Here is a 22995-nt window from a genome sequence, read left to right as displayed (position 1 = left end):
AATTGGACCTACAGAAAGAGTCCATATTTTGTATGTACACCCATGCATAAATTACAAAAATAAAGAATTGAAATTATTTTTTACTATACCCGATTTACTTTAAACAGCAGTAAGCCAAGCAAAAGCCCCCACTTGGCCACGAGGGCACTGAAATTGTTTACAATCTTTTGTAGAGAAAAAGATTCCATTGAACTCCACAAGACCCAGGAAATCAGTAAAAGTCCTAAGAAATCAGACTAGGAAGTAGATTACAGGAGCTCCACATCATATGATGTCACACGATACAGACTGAAACCAGTGGGGCAAGATTATCTCCTAAGAGTTTCCTCCTGCATGTCAATACTATTCATCAAATAGGTCAAACAAATTATATAGTCCAGAAAATAAAAAGGCAAAAACAATTCAATAAAGTTCATAGAAATTTACATACTTTGAGTTTCCAATCACTGCACGAGCTTTTGCAAGATCTTCCAATACCTTGAACAAGAAGGATTTGTATGGATTGCGCGAATAACCCATTTCTCCGGGCTCTGCCAAGACTCCACGGTAGATGTACATTTGGCTTCATCTTTCAACTGCCGTGCAAGCAAATGCATTTGAAAAAAGAGTTCCGCTGGCCTCATTTCTGGGAAAGTATTCAAACAACTTATTACTTATTTATTGATTGATTGTCTATTTTATATGGTAACAACAACTGAACCCAAAATAAAGGAACTATTTGTGTCTACTGGGCAGACATCATCTCAGTGTCATAAGTGAGATCTATCAACAAACAACCATCTCCGTTGACACTCCAAATATTGATAATTCAGACAACCGCCTATAAATTTCTTATCTAACACACTGAACCAACTATTGGGTTGTTGAGTGAAATTTCCAACTAATTATTCCTCTGAATGAGAAAATATTGTAATATTTTGAATGAAGCATAATTTTTAATCAGATTTCTTTTGCCCAAAACTTCTGGAAGTAACTGCCTCTTGCTCCTGTTCCTAGAGGTAGTAGATTGATTAACATATGGTTTCAGATACAAATACTTTAAATGGATTAAGACACACATGCACACATGATAATAAAGTCAAACCTGGTGGCCAGGAAAACCATTCAAGACGGAGGTTTTTTTCCCATTTTTCTCTGGATTTGAGACTTCCTTCTGCTTGAGCCAACAGTGCTGAGGCAATAGGCAGGGGAACAGTGGAATGAACTTGAGCTTTGTTAAGACTCCTTATAGCCCGTGACAGGAATTGTGAATCACAATACTGCCGTGCAAGTTCCATACATATGGCACCTGGACCATCAATGATGAATTTAAGTCAAGAGAGAAAATGGAAATGGGTATGATTGAGAGACTTTTTTTTTTGAGATAAAAGATAGAATAGGTATGATTGAGAGACTTGATATTAAACTGAAAAGAAAAGTGGCCAGCACTCAGCATCCTTTCCCTATTGCAAATTCGTCAATGTTAAACTACTTTTTCAACATAGTTACTCCCTTATTATCGGCTCTATGAACCTAAGTTCTAAACTAATGAAGCAACTGCTTCAGAGGACAAACATCAGTCATGAAAAGGAATGCTACCAGAAACAACAATATGTGAAAAGTAATTGAACAAAAAAGAACATTTCTCCTTGAGCTTCAGAATATGTTATTTAAATTTAGTGAAACATTTACTAATACAATCTTGGCTAAAAAAATGCTTCATGCATGGTAACAGTCCCAAGAAACATGGTTAATGAATTGATAGGTACCATGACACAGAAGAAGACAGCTCTCAGAACCAGCCATCAAACAAGCTTGTGCAAGAAGCTCTTCTGCAGAAAGAAAGTCTTGGTTCCATATGGAAACCAAACCCAGCACTAAATTAAAAACAGCCATCCACATACTCGGTGAACTTTTGCCCTCTGTTGAGCATTCCTGAAAGTACAACTCTAAGATACTCCGATCAGCTTGGACACCATATTGAGATCCAACTAGTTTTAGACTTATCCAGCCAATGTGGTAAGATGTCTTAAGATGCAAGCATTTTTCATATTCTTCCTGAAGGTTTCTAAAGTCACCTTCTATGGCATAGGCACGACATAATTGCAAATGTGCGAAAAACAGGTAGCTATCAGGAAGTGAAAATGTGGAAGCAGTTTTAGCATGGTTGATACAGTCTAGGACATTCCTGCATTGCAAACTCATCTCTGAGGCACAAAGCAGAAGCTGAAAACTTCGATATTGATATGATGTATCTTTTTTGGAATAAATTTCATCGGACAGAGCCACAGATATTAGCCGGTCAAGCATCCTACAGAGATGTTGTGGAAATCTCTGTTCACGTGCCTTCTGAAACAAACCAAGTATAAGCAAGAATCTCGCATTATTGTTCCAAGGTTCTCGGCGTAAGCATCTAAAAATTGAAACAGCCAAAAATGATTAGTGAAGGAATCATATGAGAAAATTCCAAGAAGAACAGCAGAAGATTTGGAAAGCAAAATAAATTTTTAGTGGAAACTATGCATTCCTCATTTAATTTCTCCTGAGTTAGGAAGAGGACAATTTTCTAGAGAATTAGCGAACGACAGATTTTGGAATTCCGAGGCAAAAGACCAAGCCTTTTTAAGGGAAAAAAAGTGTTTCATGACAAATTATCATGAATAAGGAGACAGAAATAGAGGCAATAGGGAAATGTTAAATACTTTTGCAGCTCTTGGACAGCAACAGGTCCATTCAGGCCTTGGCAACTGCATGTTGGGAAAGAAAACTTTGGATCACCATTGCCACTCACATTGCAAGCAACTGTTCCAGTACCAAGGACCTCCCACGCTGACTTTGGACCTTCCTTACATGGATAGTAAGAAGCATCTATGGTGTAGCACCTACTAGAAGTATGATTATCTTTCAATTCTTCACTTGATAACAAAAGATAAGCAAGTAGGTTCCTGTTTCCAGCAAGTTTCTGTCAGCATTAAGAAAGATATAATAATTCATGTAACTGTAAGTCTCACCACCAAAAACAACATCAACAACAATGTGCGTCATCCTGTAAAATTATCAAATTAGCCAAAAAAAGACATTCTCAACAACCCTGATAGTGCCAAATAGTGCATTTGCACAAACAGTTGGTAGCACCCAGGCAGGTAAAAGAATGTCTATCTAGTTAATAGGGGCTACATAAATAAAGTCTAATCCCCAGGATAGCTTAGAAATTTTGCCTTACTCCAGTTACTGGTTCAAAATTTACCTTATCAAATTACTATTAGGGTAAATGTGAAGAGCCTTTCTAAGGTGAGCAACTCCGCTATGATAACCGAGGCAATGTCCAGATCCACGTTTAACCTGCAAATGAACATCATCTAATCTGCTGAAACTTACATCCCATAACACAAAAGCAGCTTCTAACATTCAGAAAACTCTGACGCCAAAAACAAAAGGACTTACAAGTTCACCAAGAGCTATCAAGTAGTGCATTCCAATGCTCTCTTCATGAGATGCATCAATGTAACAATTGCTACAAACAAGTGAGTGAAGTTGATCATTTTGATCGAGAGCATGGATGGCCAATACTATAAAGCTAATTTTTGAACTCTGAAAAAATTCTTTTGGCATCTTCTGAATGCTAGTGATTGCTGAATTCATTCCAGCAATGTAGTACAGTAGTCTACAGATTAAGCTAACAGATGCATCTGCAGATGTCCCTTTCAATGTAGAAACACTTGCAGCAAGATTTCTTGTGGCAGAGAGGGCCTGATCATGCTTGCCAAGTTGCCATAAAGAAAGAGCATATATTTGCAAACCTTCCGGACCAAGCATACCTTGAAAAAACGAAAGACAAAAAACACTAGCACCTGGTTGTCAACTTATTCAGAAAATCAAATCCAAGAATCAATTTCTAATCTATAGTATGTCTAAAAGTACAAACTATGCCAGGACGAAACTACTTCTGACTAATAATAAATGCACTAACATTAGTTGCCTATTTGTAAATTATTTTCAGTATTATGTGGTCTTAAACAAAGTTTTTCAAACAAAATCATTAATGTACTCTTTTCTGCTGAAATCTATCTACCAGGAGATAATATTATAACTTTTGATATTACACATTTTATTCTAAAATTCTTTCTGTTCATTTTTTAATAGAAATTGTCCCATTTTTTTAATTTTATTTTTTGAACTCGTATTAAGAAATAAAAAAAAAATTGATGACGTGTTAGAATCGACAATCGGTGAACATTGCCGTAACTCTTTTACAATGGCTTGTTAATAAAATGATCTAAATTAATTGATAGATGGTTTATATGTAAAAAGAAACATTGCTAACCTTATATAACCCTTTGACTGTTTTTTGGGTCATTTGGAGAGAGCGGAATGGAAGAGCTTTTGATAGCATAAAGAGTAATTCTAATAGATTAATTGATAGATGGATACACTTGTTTGGGTTAATTGTGCTTGCTCATGACATCATTAATGATGGGGATTTTAGAGATGTCATTGATGCTCTAACTTCATTGTAGAGGTTTTGTACATGAATGGTACCTCCATTTTTGGTACCTTATAGATAATACTTTACACTTTTTATTTAAAAAAAAAATGATCTAAATTAAAAGAATCAGTCACGTTTCAAAACTAATTAAGGTACAACATCCTAACAAGACCTAATTAAAGATGTCTACATCAATTTTAATATCAGTTCTAATGTATGCTTTGATAGACAATTAACCAAAATTTTGATAACTAATACAATATATGAAAATAAACAGGTCATAGTTCAGCTCTTTACTCAGCTAACACACGGCAACCAGAAGTTGCTGCTTAAATGTGCTTGGAAGCAAAGAAACTGTTATAAACTGACATCCAAACCTTTGTTTTTTAAATCTTCACATTCTCGCACTGCATCTGCAGCATTCCCTACCTACACAGAAAAAACAAAATCTGATAAAGATTGGCAACATAAATATATTACATTATGCAGAATGTTTAGCTGAACTGCACATGTTTAAAAATGAGCTCAAAAAAATAGGAGAAGGAAGGGGAGAGAAAGAGAAGCTCTGGTACGAACTTTGCAAAGTGTTCTGGCCAAATTAATTGATATGTCTTGGAAATTTGCAGCAGGGACATTACTGAAAGAAAAACTGAGCACGCAGCGTGCGAGCCGGTACGAAGTAATAGCAGCATGATAATTTAATCTTGCCTCAAAAACTAGCCCATGAAGATTATGTGCTTCAGGATAGTGAGGAGCACGCTGCACCGCATGCTCGATAGCTCCAAAGACCTGTGATAGCATTGTAAGTATTTACATTGAAGTTCGATGAACAGAAAGTATTTAAACTCCCAAAATGACCCCTTGCAAACAATTTTTTAATGGTAAATTGGGGACTTGCACTAAACCAAACCTGTTAACAATCACCAGTCGGGGTTCAGCTTGATTAGAAAAAACTTTGAAAACTCGTGAACATGCTCAAGTGTATCTAGATTAGCCCATAATACCATTACTCTTGTAACAACCATCCTTCTGACTTTTAATTGGAACAATTGCTTCCCTGTACTATCATTGTAACAGATAAAGCATTTAATCAACTATAATTTATTATTATAACTATGCTAAACTCATTATACTTTCCATTTCTTTTCAAATCATGAAAGGATTAATGATAATTTACCTATTAATCTTATTTTTCTACCATTAATATTATACCTACTTTCATTTCTTTCAACAGCAATATTGTAATGTTATTTTTTTATTCAATTTTTTATTCTAATAATAATTTTATTGTTATATAGACAATTGGATTCGTTTGATATGAAAAATAATAAAATTAATATAAGCTTTTAGGAAACTATGGTGATGTCATATAGATAAAAAGATAGCAAAGCATGTTTACACTGAATGAAAAAGAAATGATACAACCAACACAGCTCAGCTGATTTAAGTGACGGAGGGTTAGACTCCTATAACGGCCTCCAGGTTAATTAAAAAAAAAAAGAAATGATACTAACTAATAGTATATAGCTGATTTAAAGTGCTCATTACTAAAAAAAAATTAACTAAATTTTAGACATTTTAGAATATGTATTTCCCTTTATGTGTTTTTTCTTCAACTTCTAATCTAAAATCTACTGCAGCATTTTCACACTATCATCTATTGTAATCTCTAGTTATAGATCATTAAGTGTCCAACATGCACACCAAGCATCGGATAGATATCCCATGCCTACACACTAAGCATTTTGCATCAGACACGGTATAGCACAAGAATCAGAGAGTCCCAGCAAAATAGGCCTTTATTTTATTAATTAGAAAATCAAAATTTAATTTAAAAATTAATTTCTAGGACTATGACTGATTCAAGAATAATCTAGCACAAATTCAAAGTCTGTACCGAGCTTAACTCAAGCCAAACTGAGCTTTAATATGCATTATAGGAATTAAACTCGAAGAAAAGCTGAAACCAAATTCCAAGCTGAACTAAAAATATGTAGTAAACTAAACTGAGCTTAGAAGTCAAGTACTTAAATCTACTCGATTGGTTTCTTCTCCTAGTTGTACTCGTACCTGGGGTGATGAAAGGTTCCCTGAGAGCAAAGCAAGCCTACCAAGGCCAATTTCAAACTCTGCAAGCTGCAAAAAAGCCGAATACAATACTTCAGCACAAAATTTATACTCATCCAACCTGGACAATATAGAATTATGATTCAACAGGACAGGACTTACAGGCAATATTTGTACAGCTCGTAAACAGCTCTCAAAAGCCTCATCTGGTGTGGGCTCCCTGGGGAGTAGATCATAATGTAAAACAAGGTTGCGAAAAAAAAATTATATGACATCAAGACAGCTATTGTAATCTATGTCAAGTAAAATTACAAATCCACCTATCATAACTATCAGCCGAGCCCGCCCATGGTAATGCAAGTGAAGGATCTATACTTCTCGCACAGTCAAATGCTTGCTTTGCCAATTTATATTCATTCTCTTCTCTGTGAACCTGCTCGAACACATACAGCCTATTAATATTAGGGAAAATGTTTCAGTTGGTATTATGATATAAAATTCCCAAAAGACCTGAATTTGTAATATGCTACAGGAATGGCATTCTATTTCATCCTGAAAAATGATAATATTGTTAAAAGCTTTTTTTATGTTTGTTTTCCTGAAAATTAGATTCTTAGGGATTAAATAAATTAGGCTGACACCAAGAAAATCCAAGGTAAGCCCAAATTATTCTCAACAATGGTGCTCCACCTTGTATCAGAAATAATTAACCTGTAAGTTTATTTGGTCAGAAAGGAAGAATCGAGTTAATTCATTCAAATCAAAAGCCATATTACAAACTAGCACTAATGTGGCAAAACATAATAGCATTCGAATAAGGTGATGCTGTGATCCTATTTCATCAAGAGATGATAATCAGCTAAGTTGTGCTTCCTAACAAACTTTAATTGGCATTACAAACTCAAGAAAACTAACAAAGATATCTTTCTGGAGAAGTCAACGATGAATCCGAAACAAATAAATAGAGGCAGATTTTGAAAACATGTGATGGTACCTTCCCTAGATATGCCCAAGCAATAGCTAAAGATACATCCAACTGTAATCCCCTGATCAAAGCATGTTGTTTCAATGCACTATGGTGAGATAAACATCCCAAAGCCACCCAGAACTCATAGTTGTCACCCTCAAGTAGCAAAGCCCCCAAAGCCATCTTCTCTGCTAGCTGCCTGATAAAAAAAAAGGCAGTAATTAAAAGAGCAAATCCACATTAAAAAAAAAAAAGAGCAGCAAAACAAGAGACCACATGGAATGGGATCTTACCAAGAATTTGGATCATTTTTACAGTTTTCATCCAACACAGAGATGAGATCTGAAGTTATTGCTATATCAGTATATATATTAGCTTGCCAAGGGGCCAAGTGCAATGCTCGCTGATAAGATTTTCTAGCTGAGATGGCAGCTGAATAGCAGGTCCTCTTCCAGGTAAGAATAGAGTTACTGAAAGTTTCTGCCTCAAGTTCTACACCCTGGCTCTTCTCCGTCCATGGAAGACATCTTGCATACATTAGCTAGACAGGAGAGAGATAACTTCTATTACTAAATTAGTCATGTGGCAAACATCACAGCTCGCAAAACAAGTGCAAGGTTTTGGATCTCTCTAAGTGGGTGGTGTGCTCCCTCCTAGGGGACTGGATGTAAGCATGTGTTTCAGCTCCCTCTTAATGTGCAAGAGCATTGATAGGCACATGGAACCATGTGTACTGCACACCCATTGGGGATGAGCATATGTGTGTTTCGCTTCCTCTTAATGTGTGCATATGTGTGCCTAGAGAGGAAGGTGGGACCATTGAAGATCAAGCAACACTTCAAATTGCTCCTATGATCACGCCATACTACAATGCTCTTTTGATCAAGAGCACAATTTAGCTAATGGTACCTGAATATCACCATGCAATTTCCAAATACAAGATATATTTCCATCTAGATCAGCACTCGTTCTTGCAACTGTACATGCATCCTGCAACCATTCAAGAACTGAAAATTAAATCATTCTTTTGGATTCTATAAAAAGAAGATTGCTGGAGACTATTTAAAATTCAAAGAGAACTAACCTCTAATAGTGAAGCGCCCCACCTAAATGCACCCAAATTAATACACTCCTTTGACAAACCAAGCAGTCCAGAAGCAAGCCCATAATGTGCAGACACATTCTGAGGTGTGATCTTCACAGCTTGCTGAAAAAGTTCCAATCCCTTGATGCATAAAACCAGAGAAACACTTACGAATCACATCTCCCGTAATCATGAACCTTACAGGACATATTTTCTTTTGAGATAAAAGAGAAAAAATATAATTATGCACAAAAGTACCAAGGGGTTACCACCCGAAAGCACAAAATTACAAGTCGATCAGGTGGTCCATGACAGACTCAATATATTCTCAATCTAATATGTCATGACATAACAAAATAGGAACAAAAATATGAAACCATTTATCCCTAATATTTACAATGTATGTTTCAATACCCTTTGAAAGCCCTAACATTCTTCTCCCTCCAAACAACCCACAGAATAAAATCGAAATAAGAAATCATTCTTTTTCCTTTTTACATAAACCAATCCACGCCCACAACTCCTCATTAACACTGCTCGTCATAACCCAATTCATCCTCATAATGCCATACACATACGCCCAAATTTTGTACACCATAAGACACTGAAGTAACAAGTGGTTGCAAGATTCTTCATCGGCCTTGCACATGTAACACCTATTAACTATCATAATTCCTTTTCTTATCAACATATCAATGGTCAATATTTTTTCTTTAACAACTTCTCAAATGAAAAAAGTCATTCTAGATTGAGCTTTTGACCTCCAGATTTGCTTAAACAATGCTGCCTTGACATTATCATCACCATTTTTGACAATATAATTGTAGTAGGATTTCACCGAAAAGCCACTTTTCTTGTCCAGTTTCCAAATTCTTTTGTCCTTCATATTTCCCACCTTAAAATCAGAAAGACAACGAAGCAGATTACAGTATTCATCCTCTTCTTCATGCTTCAAATTTCTCCTAACCTAAATACACCACCCACCCGAACCTTACAGGACATTACATGACAAAAAGAGTCAATTTGGTACGTACATCCTCTAAATGCAAGCACATTCAATGGAGTTCCTGGAGAGTGTTAGCACTTGCATTCCAAATATACATATATTAAAATGGAAGTGAATTGCATACTTTGATATAGCATTAATAAACTTCATATTATAAGGTGACAATAAGTATTGCCGAAATACGTAATCGCAATTTAAGATAACCAAAATGTTTGTAAGACAGCAGTTTGTTCATTCTCTCAAAGCAAAATTTTAAGGGAAAAGACCAGTCAATTGACACTCAGTTTTCAAGAGCGTAGGAGAGGAGAAACAGTGTAATGGAGCAGAAAGAACTAGAAGTAATGAAACATAAATTATGTTACTCTATTTGGAAGAAAAACATGTAAATGAAAGTAAAATATTTTTTTCTTATTTAGATAACTGGGGAACAGAGGGAGATTGAAAAGTTCTATTTTACTTTTCATTTTTACTTTTTTAATAATTTGGAAACTGCAATTTATTCAACCATCTTTTCACTACTAAGCTCAGTGAATAAAAAGTTTCAAATGTCTAAAAGATATTAATACCATCTTTTCTTGTAAAAAGGAAGGGTCTAGCTTCTTAAAAAGTATCATAAGAATAAACTTACCATCAGTAGATATGTACATATATACATATCCCATTTGCTTCCCATCTATCTTTCCTTAATTTAGGAGAAGAATTTTGGAACCCCCTCATTCTCCTTCTATGCAATTGTTAATCTCATTCTTATTACTTCTTTCCATTCTCCCCTCCTCCAACCAGAAATTAAAATATTTCCAACAAAGCCAAATTGAGCCTATCATCCTATAACACCCCCACCAAGTGAAATCATTATAAAATGAAGACATAAGAATTTGAAAATAATATAAGAACTTTACTAGTACAAAAAGATATGACAAACATGAAAAGTATTGATTTGCAAAAGGATGGAATAAGAGAAAAAAGGAAACATGGCACTGTATATAATATATCAATAATGAAACAGGGCAATCGATATATCAACTAAATTGAAGGGACTTATCATCAAATCTTACTTTTCTATATGAACCAAGCATCAAAAATATGTTTCCACTTTCGACAAGTGCAAATATTCTTGCATCATCCAATTCGATAGCTCGACCATAGGCCTGTTTCAACAGTGTAACAAGTGGATCATGTAAAGATGAGATGCTGTGTTTCGAACACAATTACTAGTATTTCGAAAAAAAAAACAAAGAACCAAAATGTACTAGTACTAATTTAGTTAATTGCTCAAACAAAAAAAGGCCAAGTAATACCCTCACCCATGTGCGGCCAAAGAAAAGTCATCATGTGCTTGGAGATGACATAGACACAAGCTAAAAATTAGAAGAAATGCATGGAAAGTACTTGAAGTAGGCGAATAATCCTGAGGCTCACTAGAAAAAATGCATGGAAGAAGAACGTAAAATAAGAGAGAACGCGGAATCTATTACCTTAATAGCAGCAGTGAGCATGCCAAGTCGCTGGTATGCAAGACCAAGAGCCTAGAATGAGGGCGGAAAGAAGACACTGTAATTTTAGTGCTAACCCATAGTAACAACTGGAAGAGAAGACGGAGCAGAGAAAACATACTTCCCATAAATCAGCCGAGGTAGGGTATCCTCGAATGGCATGTTGAAGGCTCTGCACGGCTTGAGACCATTTCTTATGATGGAGCTATGTAACGAACAGCGGAGCTAAGGTCAAAGTAATGAAGAAAATACAATAATATGAGGGGGGGAAAAAACACGAGAAGGGTAAAAGAACCTGCAGGTATCCCAATCTGCGGAAAGCCCAGAAAGCCCTCGGTGACTTGTTAGAGGCATCGCGGCACGCGGCCAACTCCAAGCTCTCCTTCCCCTCTCGGTCCAACAGGTCACAGAATGCTTCCTGTGTATCATTTTCAAACAAATAAGACCACTAAACATAGAAGAACTAAGAAGAGAACTGAAAGAGGAAGAAGGCACACAGCATACTCCAGAATCAGAATCATCAGGATTGAGAGTGATGGCTCTCTGGTAGCACTTGATAGCCCTCTGCGAATCGTGGGAGAGACGGGAATAGTAATGTCCCAAATACTTGAAGGCAGCTGCGTTCTGTGGGTTCAATTTCGCCGATATTACCAAATGCTCAGCAGCTTTCTCCTTTATCTCCTTTGTCTCTCCACCTTTCTCCCACAGATATACCCCCTGCATCACATAAACATCCGTTATGCTCCATCCTTGCTTTCGAGCAGAGAACTGGCAGGAACTTCAAAACGATTCTTTCTTTCGTTCTTGAATTGCAGACCAAATAAGAAAAAAAGCCAGATGCATAAAAAGAACCAAAAGAAAAGAGTGAGCATGTTAATGATAATGATCGCGGAGTAATTACGAGATCCAAGTGGAGCGACGGGTCATCGGGATTGGCATCTACAGACTCCTCCAACAGTCTCAGACGAGACCCATTTTCTTCATCTTCATCTTCCTGAAGATGCAAGCACATCAATAGATGAACATTGCTTCGATTAAATACATGAACTAAAAGCTAAATTTCCTTTGTCAAGCAAAATAAATATCGAACGAAGTAGAATACAAACCCTTCTACTCATTTCAGGCGAGTTTCAAAACCCTAAACCGCTTAAGTGATTGAAGGACTGAACCTCTATTTCTGGCTCCCGCACAAACAGTCAGTTCCTTCGCCACAAAATCAATGTCTAGATTGTTAACGAACGGTTGTCTTGTAATTTTCCAAGACATATTAATTCATTAATTAATAACAACTACCAAAATGGAAAATTCTTCTGGTAAAGGAAACTAGAAAAACTGCATACAGTGAATATGAGCCAGTTGGAGTATTTAAATCTTTTTGAATTTTCACATGGAAAAGGGTTTGAATAAATTCATTAATTTTCTAGGATTTATTGATAAATTTAGATTAAATAAATGAAAGTTATAATAAAATATTTTAATTTTGTATAAAAACAATTTTTATTGTTTTGTATAAAAATTAGATTATAAATTTATTTCAAATATAATTCACATATTATTGAACTAAAATACACTTCTTTTTTTTCTAACTTCAAATGTTGTCAAATAGTATGTTTTATTTTATTAAGTTCGGAATAAATAAATTTTAATAAAATTAATTTATAAATTTATATTTAACTTAATTAAAAAATAACAAATACGATTTTAAAAATTAATTAGAATTGATCCCATAATTGCATTATAAATTAGAATATGCCATGGTTAAAATTTCTTGAAATTTGAACATATTATTTTGATTCACATAAACTTTTATACAGAAATTAATTTTTTATTATTATTTCAATAGAATTTATATCTAGTATTTATAAATAACTCCGACAATCTTTTTTTAAAATAAAAAAATTTATTTAAAACATAATATTAGTAAATAAATTTTATTTTATTTTACAAGAAAAATATGAAAAATAAGAAACTTAAAACTCGTGATAATCAACTAAAAAATTAAAGCATTTTGTCCTCAGTAAAGTTTGTTTAAATTAAATAGATATTGAATTTCATCAAATTTAACTTCTAACCTTCTTTAAGAAAATCGATTTTTTTTCATAAAATATTTTTATTTGTAGTCTAAATAATTTATAAAATATGGTTTTTTTCAGTTTTAAAATTTTTAAAATATATATATATATATGCATATATAGGAAAAACATACAATTAATCTAAAATATTATTAATTTATTGATTTCACATGTTTATAATTGAGAGAGAAAAAAAAACGATACAAACAGTAAAAATATTTAATCAAATACTCACATTTCATAATCAAGAGAAATTAAACATATTTAAAAAAAAATGAGAAAAAAGAAAAAGAAATGCATTTATTAATCTCCAAATTTGATGTTTTACGAGTATGACAAGCGTGGATCCAGCAGAATGTGAAGAAGCTAATCCTTGCTTCGCCAATGCACTCCTACTTGGTCGTCTGAGCAATTATGTTGCCTACTAAACTGGCCTGTTCTTTAGCAATCTCCACCAGCGAATCCTGCATTTTCACCCCCACTGTGCTCATTGGCAAATTTATTTGTCTCAATAAAATAAGTGGTTTGGTACTCTATGACAATGAAGTCTTCAATGGAGATCATAAATATAAATTAGGGTCTGTGTGTTCCAATTTTACCTGTGCATCTATCAGCCGCAAAACTGTTTTCCTGCTTGATTCCTGAAGTTCACCGGCTAGCAAAAGCTCATCTAGCAAATAATAGGCCTGCACTCAAGTAAGATTACGTGTTCAACATTAATCATCTCGATTACAAAAGTACATCAAGTTATACGTAATGGTACCTTGGACTTTAACATATAATTCTTCTGTTAAAATGATAGTTTCCCCATAAAGCCATCATTTTGGCAATACTTACCTGCCCAGAAAAGGACCAGAAGAAAAAGCTAGGAAAAATGTGTACCTTATGGAAATTGAAGATCAAGTCCAGCTCACAGACCTAATAGTTAACAATGATGAGAATGGGGTTAGTAGCTAATTTCCTCACAACTCAAATTTTTTGTTTTCTTTGCAATAATTCTTTATGAAGGCGGTTAACAAAAAACAGATAGAAACTCACGCTACCAAAATAGCGATCCAAAATCTCAACATAATGATGAATTATATCAAGAACCTCCAGCTCGTTATCGTCCATGTCAACACACATGCAAAAGTAGAGGCCAGCATATCTGGACATGAATGCAAGATCTACTGCTCGTAAGTAAGAAATTAATCATTTATGTACACAAATAGCTGACACTGTTACCTTCTCTAATTAAGTTTCATTAAATGTGAAACATGAAACGTGCCATAGCTGATATTTTCATATGTCATATGTATATACCTTCTGTAGACAACCTTTAGTCCTCTCCATTCCACAAAGTTACAAAGCTTGGGGCCGCGACTGAGTATTATGCCACTGAGCTCTCTGATTACCTTGCCAGGCAGCCATCCCACACCCGTTAAAGTAAATTTCAATTCACAAGTAGTTGAAATGGGAAAATATGAATATAATGATCTGCTTATACTTTTACATGTTCATTGTATTACAGGACGACTCGAACAGTATCACATTATAAAACTATATCCTTAACTGTCATATTTATCACAAAAACATCATTGAATTTGAAAGAAAGTCATCAGAAGTCAATTCATTGTAATAAATTTGAAGCTGAAGAACCTTAGTTACAGGTAATGGAATAACCTCTTGGACAGAGGAAAAACGGCTTTTTGAGGTCTGAGTTAAGAGGTTCTGTAGAGAATCAAGGAAATTGCAAAATTAGATTAATTTACCTTAGTTCTTTCCTTCTGAGAATAAGGTGAATACCATTTTGTCAATCTCAACTTGCCTTGCCGACTAACGAGAATCACAAAGTGAATCTGGAGCAGCAGCATAACAGAGTTAAGCATGGATGATTAACATACCAGTTGCAGAAGCAAGATGTAAATGTCTTGTCTTCACCAGTTCACAAGTATACAGGTTTATCATACAAATTTTGATACTTCAGTCTCTTTCCCTGTGCATAATTACATTCTCTTTGGTCTCATAGATGAGCTAGCTTATAACCCTGAATACTGCATGTCAACTTTTCGATGGTGAACTTACAAATTTTCAAATTTCGTTATGCTAGATCTAGACTTGTTTGGGTGAAGCAATTCATGTGAAAAGTTTTAATTCCTGGTACTTGTAACTATAATCAACAGTTCGGCAGGTAAGTAATCAAACCAGCATTTATATTTTAACATCGTACTAAATAGAAAAACCAAAAAAAAAATCAGACCAACTAATAATCGGGTAATCTACAAAAGCAACAGCTTTGCGTTCTCTCTATAATCACAAACTGTTCCAACATCACAAACGAACGAAAGGCTACAAATCAGTCTCTCTTTCATCTACTGCCAAGATATTATCACGCCAACAATATGACAGAGAATTACTTAAACCACGAGAGATGTGTAGTAGGAAATGTCGTTTAATCCCTCTCGTTGCAAGAAACAGTGAACTGATTATCCTAACTAGAAATCCCACGGACCCACTTTGTCAAACACCTTGAGAGCAAAAGATTAAAACAGAAATTTTTCACAACACCCGGTGACCAAATTAAAGGATCAACAGAGAACTCATTACAAATCCAACATTACCCATGTATGAAATAATTGAAGAGAGAAATTTTAACCAGTCACGCCCTGGCAATAGGAAGAAGGATATACACTGTTCGTGGTTTGGACTCATCTTACAAATCAGAAGCAAGGAACAAAAATTATGTTATAGTTTATACATGATATTTGCGAGAGACTATACTAAACTTTAATACATATATATCACTACATTCTAGAAATGTAAAAATCATAGAAGAAAGCAACAAAATAAAGAACGAAAGTTGTGAGGTAAACATACCATTTGTTGAATGTCAACTGTTAACGTAGCAGCTGGGCGTTAAAAATTCGCGATGAAGGAGTTCTTGTGCTGGTTTGCACGGGTAGAAATGGAAGCATCATTACTAGAAAGATGGTTGGCATTTCCATTACTTATTGATTAGTCAACAAACCTTCATCGATTTCGCAGAACAGAGCGGTACCTTGAGAAATAGCTGTTTTGAATCTTTCACCTCTAAAAATAAGAAAATCTAAAAACTTGCATCATCGTGAAATTTCGGGTGCAGCAGAAGTAATGGAATATGCTTTTGTTCAGAACGAGTTAATTATTTTTATATAAAAATTAATCTATTTATATACTATGGTTTTTTTGTTTTCTCTTTGTTGGTTTTTTTTTTTTTTTTGGGCGATGAGAATAAATCCTCTTATATTTTTGCATAATACTTTGATGGTAATCAACTGGTAAAGCATTATTTTGAGGTTTCCTTGTTTATATTAATTAAACTACAAATAACATTTTCAAATGTAGTAAGAAAACCTCAATTATATGGTTATGTAAATGTAGCAAAGAGAATTTGTTTTGAAGAAAATAAATGGGTAATTTAATTTTAAGGAACTGTATATTAAAAGGAAACCAATTTAATCCATTGAAGCTTATAAAATATTTACATGAATGAAAATAGAACTTCCCAAATTAATTTAAAATTCTTGACAGCAATTAAACTAAATATATTACATTTTGAAACTTTTATTCCTCGTTCAAAACCAATTTCTTTAAAAATTTCTCAAACAAAGCACAAGAGCAAACATTATGGAGGAGAATTCCTAGCTCATCCTGCTGGATAAAAACATGTTTACATTCTTCTTGCTAATATTTCTTTACTCCTTATCATACAATTAATTCTTCTTCACCCAAGTGAATCCACCATCTATCCTCTACTGAAGTTGATCAAAAGTTGATTCGCTGACTTGCCAAGTTTTCGTGGATGACGTACCGGAAATTTGAATTCTGTTGCAACCAGTGAATGCACTTGTCATGCCTACCCTTTATGCATTTTCTGAAAGCTTTCTTCTGTGCTTCTGGCAGGCACTCCGATATCATCTCCAAGACTCCAGCCATGTCGAGTGACATTTCCTTTGAAAAGTAGTAAATAATCTTAGGTAAAAACACCTTTGTCCCACTGTGGATGTACATATTAGCTTGAATAAACTCCTCTTTGGCACGTCTGAGATCCTGAAAGATGGTCTTTGCGGTGTAAACTCGAACCTAATACGTGCAGAATATGCAATTTCAGTTCAGAAAATGGCAAACCAAATGGAAGACAGAATCTATAATAACGAAAATTATATGCAAATGCCAATGGAATATATATATGTATATAATTAAAAGAAGCTTTTATACCGCTGGATCAAAGTAGGCACCAGAACAGAGGGCAAAATGAACAAGTGGTTCCGGGTATTCTAAGGCAAATGCGTGTCTGGTGCTCCCTATCTTAAATTTTCTCCCCGGGTTAAATAGTGATTGTACCCACTGCAATGCATTTGTTATTAACAAGACATTAGATCACTTTAATCATGGTTACCTCCCTCTTATTTTCAACAAAAATAATAATCATAAGCTTCAATCATAGTCTACTCATCGAATATCTGGCTATCAATCTTGTCAATGGACAGAGAAGATAACAGGGATTAGCAAGGTCAGAATATCAATAAATATTTTGGAAGTATGAGGCATACCGGTGCTGGGTTATTTGGTCTAATGCCTAAAATGGAGCACCGGATGACATAGGCATTAACAGAATGTCCACCAACATGGTATGCTGCCTGAAAGTTTGAGATTTGAAATGAGTTACTCACTATGCAAAACATGGTAATAAGCAAATCAAAATGAGAAATAATGATGCACGTCTAACCTTCAAAATTGAGTTACTTTTTGATCGATTACGAGTTCCATATGCTAAATGTGCCTGCTCAGTTTAACCCATCAAGTAAACCATATTAGACATAAGCTAACAGATATAGCTAATAATGCATGATTATGCAAGAGAACAGAAAAAATGTTTTCGAAGACAAAATGAACTCCATACATGCATCACCAGGGCATTGTGAATGTTGATCCAGAATGCAAGCTTCTCTTCACGCTTCATCTTCCTTGGGTCAACCAGCTCAAGATTCCTAATCAAAGACCTGCATGAAATTCAAACTTCTTGAGTTCTTGAAATAAATAATAATCCACTTACAACCAGATGCTCAGTAGCATATGTCTGGATCTTCACAGAATGAGATTAAGATAGTAGAACATGGCTGAATAATGTAGGAGTCAATAGAATATTGAGCACCTGAAATTTTGTAGCATAGTAGCAGCATAATTGAAATTATCATTGTCTATGCATATCTTCAGAACTTCTATGTTTGCAGCAGGGGGTCTATTCACTTCTTTCAACTCTTTAAACCGTAGATTCATGGTAGCATCCTCACTGCAAAGCGGGCTCCAACTATCACAGGGATTATTAGAAGAAAATATGCTCGAGGAAGAAAATGACGAGATGGGAGAAGTTGGTATGCCCGCATTGCTTTGTGAGGTGTTAGAGAGCTTGCAGTATATAGACGATATGCATCTCACAATTTCTTCTGAGATTCTATCTGGAGTACTAAGGTCGCTAAGCATGTGAGAAGCACCAAGGTAATCAGCAAGGATGCGATGACCAGAATCAGTTCTCTCCCGACCCTGTAAATGCTGCGTGGCAAAATGATTATTCAGATTTGCATTACCAACCACAATTTTTGCAGACAACATAATAATTACATAGAAATTTCAATTTAAGCCACCAAGAAATTTAAGGTAAGGGTGGTATTAACTCAAAAACTAGAAATTATGTTCTAGTTATACACACTAACACTAATGTAAAAATTAGAACTAAAAACTGAATAGGAACTGCATGGTAAATGAATGAAGGCAGCATTATAGTTTGAAAAAGGAATATTGCTATAATATATAAGCAATAGATGAATCAATGCAAAGTCAGGTTCTACAGTGCATTAGGTCCAAATTTTTTCTATTCCTTTTCAATTTCTAAATTTTAATTATTTAAAATGCAGGATTTAGTCACAATTTATATATTTGTTACATTATTGAACCACCTAAATTCATATCTTCATTTGTACAATAATTGACTCATATTTCCACTTATTAACAGAAGAATTAAAAAAGTAACTAAATTGAATTCGACATGAAAATCAATTGGAATTAGAATGCTATTTTCATCAAAACTTTATCCCATTTATATTACATTTTACATTCTTATTCCATAAAATTGAAACTTAAATCAAACTTAAATCAAACTCAAAGTAAGATATATTACCCCCGAAGAAGTTTTCTTTAAACCAGCACAGAAACTCTGACCATCTAAAAGGACTGTATCATAAGCCGGGGATGACTGAACATGACAATCAAAGCCACCTTTCTTCCGACATGGCTCCAGATCACAGCATACTTGATTAGCCATGACAGATGCCGGTGATGATGTCTCAAATGATAACTGTGATCCAGTAACATTTGAAAATGAGGGCATGCGTTCCTGAAAGGCAGACCGATAGAGTGAGAGAAGATAGTGCTCCAAACGCACAATTTCATCCTCGAGCATAGCTATCTCTTGCCTCAGGTCTGCAGAAGACTGCATTTCAGGGCCCAAATGTCAAATCAGTAAATCCAATCCTAGATGTTTGAAACATAATGTTTGCCTAGTGTGCATACTTAATTATACAGAAGCCAAATGCAAGACTCCTTGAGGTACCAGATAAAAAGAAACATGGTCATTTATGTTCTTTAGTCTCTTACAATTAAGTGTTAAGGCCAAAACAAAATTTAGAAAAAAAAAAGAAAAAAAAAAACCTTTTGTCTTTGGGGAGCATTGGAAGGAGTAGATTTCGCGGAACTGCAACCCACTGCGTTCTTAGAATCCCAGTACAGGGAATCTTGGTCCTGCAATCTCCTCTCCAATTGCACGATCTGTAGTCAGACAATAGAATGTGGCATGTCAAATCCCTTTTCTGTGTAAATGCTAAATCCTGATTTATTTTTCAAAAGAAAATTATGGTTTAGTATTCACTAACCAGATCAAGAGTAGATGAACAAATAATGGGTGTGCAGTTTATCTGAAAATTTTAGGCATAGAAAGCAAAATGAAATTCCATTAGAGTAGTCTTAGGGTATTTTAATGATCTAAAACTTGAAGATTAACAGACTCAGATTTGCCAAAAATAGCTTTCTGCTACAGGGATAAAGAGGATCGCACCAAGTAGTAGTCCAAATTCTACTTCATTCCACATCTATCCATCTTTGACTGACTTCATGCTATTTGTAAAGATTTGTTGTCAACAGATGTTCTTGTTGTATTTCAAGTGTGAGAGATCATGAGAGAGTTGGACAAAAGACCCTACAGCTAATTCTTGAAGGCCAGAATTTATGAGGATTTAAGCATCTAAGAAGTTCTGGATTGTCTCAAAGAATAACTCACAATCTATCTCTTTAATTGATCTTTCTTGTGCTTATTATATCTCCATTGACTGTTTCATATATTATCATAATCAAAGGCCTAACGCTCAATCTGCGTTTTCATCCTAGTGTTAAGGAGCGTGTTTAGAATGACTACCGGTGTAATATGAAATGAGATTTTCATACACTTATCAATTAACAGGACCAGAGAAGTAGTTGGTTCTCATTAATTTATAAGAACTTACATATTCAAATAAATTTTGTGTAATGATGGGTTCTTAAAATCCTTAAACTAGTGGCTGAACCTAGATTCTCCTAGAGACCAAGCTGCGAGGAAGGCAAAATGCCAACAGACATGACAAGTGGTAAACAGTAAACTTGATCCAGTTCATGGTCTTTTTTGGAACAAATTACATTTATGCTTACTAATCTGAACTTCAATTAGGAATCAGGATTTACAAAAAAATACCCACATCACATCCTGAAACAAGCTTAAGAAACAAAAACAAATAAAGAGACAGCAAAGAACAATAATTGACTCTATAGATGCAAACATAAACTTAGCAAGTACTTACAGGATTCGCGCGGGAGGAGGAGAGTCTGGGTGATGAGCTGAATATATTTTGAAGAAGCCCAGTATCAAGGACTCTGAAATAAACCAAAAATAGCAGCAGTGAATTAATGAACAGTCAGTCAATTGCTTAACTGCAAAGCAACCAAGGACCAAATACAGTGGGAAAGCTTGTATTCTGGTAAAGCTTTACCTAGGAGAATTATGCTGTGAAGGAGAAGCGTAAGAGGAAGAAGAAGAGCGGCCATTGACACCTGACATTGTGGCTTTTCTGCTAGCTTACAAATAACCTAGAGCTGTCCATCATCAATTGCTTTTTCTTAGCATAGGAAAGGCAACAAACCATGCAAGAGAAAACAGAGGAAATTGCGGCATGTGAGGCCACTTCTTCGAAAAAAAGTAGAGTAGAAGCATTAAAAAGTGTGAACTCTAATCTAAGCTGATCAAAAGTCAAATGAAAATATATTTCAGTTCAGACCTCCAAAATTTCTGATATCCTGAAACAAAAGAAACTCCATTTCTGGACCCCCAAGCTTCAATTTTTTATAGGAGAAAGGAGAAAGAAGAAAGAAACTGACTACACCAAAAAAAATTACCCAGAAAATTACAATCAAGAACGAACCAACCCATTACCAAATCAACATTGTTCACCAAACGAAATCATAACTAAACCGCTAATGTCTTTTTTACCCAAAAACAAATAAATAGAAAAAAAGAACCCATCCCTAAAACAATCAGAGATAGTAAATTGAGGAAAAAAGCAGATGACCCACCATCAGACAATAGCGAAAGAGCAATGAAGACGCCCAAACAAACAACATCTATTGTGTGTGGGGACGTCCCACCAAGAACAGATTGAATGTGGCATTAAACACACCATTCGTGAGTCATATGAGCAGAAGAGGGAGAGAATTAAAAAGCCGGTGCTGTCTCTGTGCTAATCACCATCACAATAATCAATAATCAAACCAATAAAAAAACAGAGAATCTTCATTAGCTTTTGGTTTGGAACGGGGAAAATGGGAAAGTTAAACGGTCATGATTACGTCTTCTTCAAAGGTGAAGCAAGTATGGGTTTCTTTTTGCTATTCCCAATCCACTCCACCACACAAACAACTGGAGCAAAACCCGTTAATTATTAATAATTAATAATTAATCTCTCTCGCATGCAAATCACTGTATGCATTACATCACACCAATCCCATCAACGAAAGAAGCAGAGGAAGTGAGAGTCAAATGATTATTTTTTCTTGATTCGCTTCACAGTAATTAAGTATTTGGTTCGTCTGCATCGATGCGTGTATATTATTTTTCACACTAAGTTTGCCAGAAGAGTGACGCAGTGCTGTCATTGATTGCTGAATCCAATAAATATTTCTTTTTTACTGGGTATTGCTGTATTTATGTATAAAATATATATACTTCAGAGATTTACGTGATGTGCAGTGTAAGTTTACTATATATTCTGTACTAATTAAAATTTTTTTAATAAAGATTAACGGTATTGGTTTTTTCTAATTATTATTTTAATACATTATATAGTCTATATCTCACCTGTAAAATAGCATTCTTAACAATAAATGGTAAATTAATATTCACTTCAATAATTCGCTAAACCTGCGAAATTTAAGCAATTTGCTTGTGGATATATACAAAATGAAAAGATGAACTTTAATTATAGTATTTAAAATAATTACAAGTAACTTGTACAATAATCCATAGAGCATTTACCATTATCAATCATTACAAACAATGCCAACGAATAAACAGAAGAAAAAAAATTATTTGCCAAGACAAAATATATACGTACTTAATATTTTTAGAGTGAACATAATCTTCCTAAAAAATAAATAGAATGCAAGTAATAATCATGTTTGGAATAGTAATTTACGTGTATTTTTTTTTTATCAAATATAAATATTTGTAAAATATTTCAATCCC

At 34.6% G+C, this 22995-nt stretch overlaps 3 protein-coding genes across 13 annotated transcripts; all 3 read right to left on the bottom strand.

Moving 5' to 3' along the window:
* Positions 1–51: 51 nt before the first annotated feature.
* Positions 52–12429, bottom strand: LOC110816809 (Tetratricopeptide repeat (TPR)-like superfamily protein). Of its 3 annotated transcripts, none has more exons than XM_088222066.1 (23): positions 12189–12426; positions 11984–12076; positions 11587–11799; positions 11378–11500; positions 11204–11287; positions 11065–11115; positions 10645–10737; positions 8584–8724; positions 8409–8489; positions 7793–8040; positions 7527–7698; positions 6853–6965; positions 6695–6752; positions 6536–6601; positions 5042–5254; positions 4843–4894; positions 3424–3797; positions 3227–3321; positions 2682–2924; positions 1749–2392; positions 1085–1288; positions 431–625; positions 52–342 (listed from the first exon to the last, which is right to left on the bottom strand). In XM_088222066.1, the coding sequence occupies exons 1-22, from the start codon at positions 12198–12200 to the stop codon at positions 444–446; spliced, it is 3555 nt and encodes a 1184-aa protein (XP_088078192.1). In that variant the 5' UTR covers positions 12201–12426; the 3' UTR covers positions 52–342; positions 431–443. The 3 variants fall into 3 exon arrangements, with proteins under 3 accessions (XP_088078192.1, XP_088078186.1, XP_088078194.1); XM_088222060.1 differs by having other exon boundaries at positions 52–329; XM_088222068.1 differs by lacking the exons at positions 52–342; positions 431–625; positions 1085–1288; positions 1749–2392 and having other exon boundaries at positions 2682–2941; positions 12189–12429.
* An 861-nt stretch (positions 12430–13290) lies between these two features.
* LOC110816713 (AP-1 complex subunit sigma-1-like) lies at positions 13291–16327 on the bottom strand. Of its 3 annotated transcripts, none has more exons than XM_088222047.1 (7): positions 16011–16327; positions 14906–14992; positions 14457–14548; positions 14193–14301; positions 14037–14072; positions 13754–13840; positions 13291–13635 (listed from the first exon to the last, which is right to left on the bottom strand). In XM_088222047.1, the coding sequence occupies exons 1-7, from the start codon at positions 16011–16013 to the stop codon at positions 13627–13629; spliced, it is 423 nt and encodes a 140-aa protein (XP_088078173.1). In that variant the 5' UTR covers positions 16014–16327; the 3' UTR covers positions 13291–13626. The 3 variants fall into 3 exon arrangements, with proteins under 3 accessions (XP_088078173.1, XP_021900711.1, XP_088078182.1); XM_022045019.2 differs by having other exon boundaries at positions 13291–13618; positions 16011–16321; XM_088222056.1 differs by lacking the exon at positions 16011–16327 and having other exon boundaries at positions 13291–13618; positions 14457–14540.
* Positions 16328–16706: 379 nt separating this feature from the next.
* Positions 16707–22247, bottom strand: LOC110816662 (uncharacterized). Of its 7 annotated transcripts, none has more exons than XM_022044947.2 (12): positions 21828–22247; positions 21248–21350; positions 21059–21131; positions 20102–20143; positions 19881–19997; positions 19351–19662; positions 18328–18725; positions 18076–18175; positions 17902–17955; positions 17726–17812; positions 17391–17519; positions 16707–17255 (listed from the first exon to the last, which is right to left on the bottom strand). In XM_022044947.2, the coding sequence occupies exons 2-12, from the start codon at positions 21313–21315 to the stop codon at positions 16938–16940; spliced, it is 1698 nt and encodes a 565-aa protein (XP_021900639.2). In that variant the 5' UTR covers positions 21316–21350; positions 21828–22247; the 3' UTR covers positions 16707–16937. The 7 variants fall into 7 exon arrangements, with proteins under 7 accessions (XP_021900639.2, XP_088078142.1, XP_021900638.2 ...); XM_088222016.1 differs by lacking the exon at positions 21828–22247 and adding an exon at positions 21533–21788 and having other exon boundaries at positions 21248–21373; XM_022044946.2 differs by lacking the exon at positions 21828–22247 and adding an exon at positions 21533–21788.
* Positions 22248–22995: the final 748 nt, after the last annotated feature.

Source organism: Carica papaya, chromosome 1 (assembly GCF_054855325.1).
Source record: "Carica papaya isolate Zhongbai chromosome 1, ASM5485532v1, whole genome shotgun sequence".
In the NCBI taxonomy this organism is placed as follows: domain Eukaryota; kingdom Viridiplantae; phylum Streptophyta; class Magnoliopsida; order Brassicales; family Caricaceae; genus Carica; species Carica papaya.
This window is presented reverse-complemented; position numbering and strand designations above follow the sequence as displayed.

What these genes read in the sequence shown, in the direction of transcription:
- LOC110816662 (XM_022044947.2), bottom strand. Translation starts at nt 21,315, where the DNA reads ATGTCAGGTGTCAATGGCCGCTCTTCTTCTTCCTCTTACGCTTCTCCT. An exon ending in TAAAGAAAACTTCTTCGGGG is followed by an intron (nt 18,726 to 19,350) that starts GTAATATATCTT and finishes TTTGCCACGCAG; the next exon opens with CATTTACAGGGTCGGGAGAG. An exon ending in ACTATGCTACAAAATTTCAG is followed by an intron (nt 18,176 to 18,327) that starts GTGCTCAATATT and finishes AATTTCATGCAG; the next exon opens with GTCTTTGATTAGGAATCTTG.
- LOC110816713 (XM_022045019.2), bottom strand. An exon ending in CTCAGAAGGAAAGAACTAAG is followed by an intron (nt 14,549 to 14,905) that starts GTAAATTAATCT and finishes CTGCCTGGCAAG; the next exon opens with GTAATCAGAGAGCTCAGTGG. An exon ending in TGGATCGCTATTTTGGTAGC is followed by an intron (nt 14,073 to 14,192) that starts GTGAGTTTCTAT and finishes GTTAACTATTAG; the next exon opens with GTCTGTGAGCTGGACTTGAT.
- LOC110816809 (XM_088222066.1), bottom strand. An exon ending in CGTCGCTCCACTTGGATCTC is followed by an intron (nt 11,800 to 11,983) that starts GTAATTACTCCG and finishes TATGTGATGCAG; the next exon opens with GGGGTATATCTGTGGGAGAA. An exon ending in CTGATGATTCTGATTCTGGA is followed by an intron (nt 11,501 to 11,586) that starts GTATGCTGTGTG and finishes AATGATACACAG; the next exon opens with GAAGCATTCTGTGACCTGTT.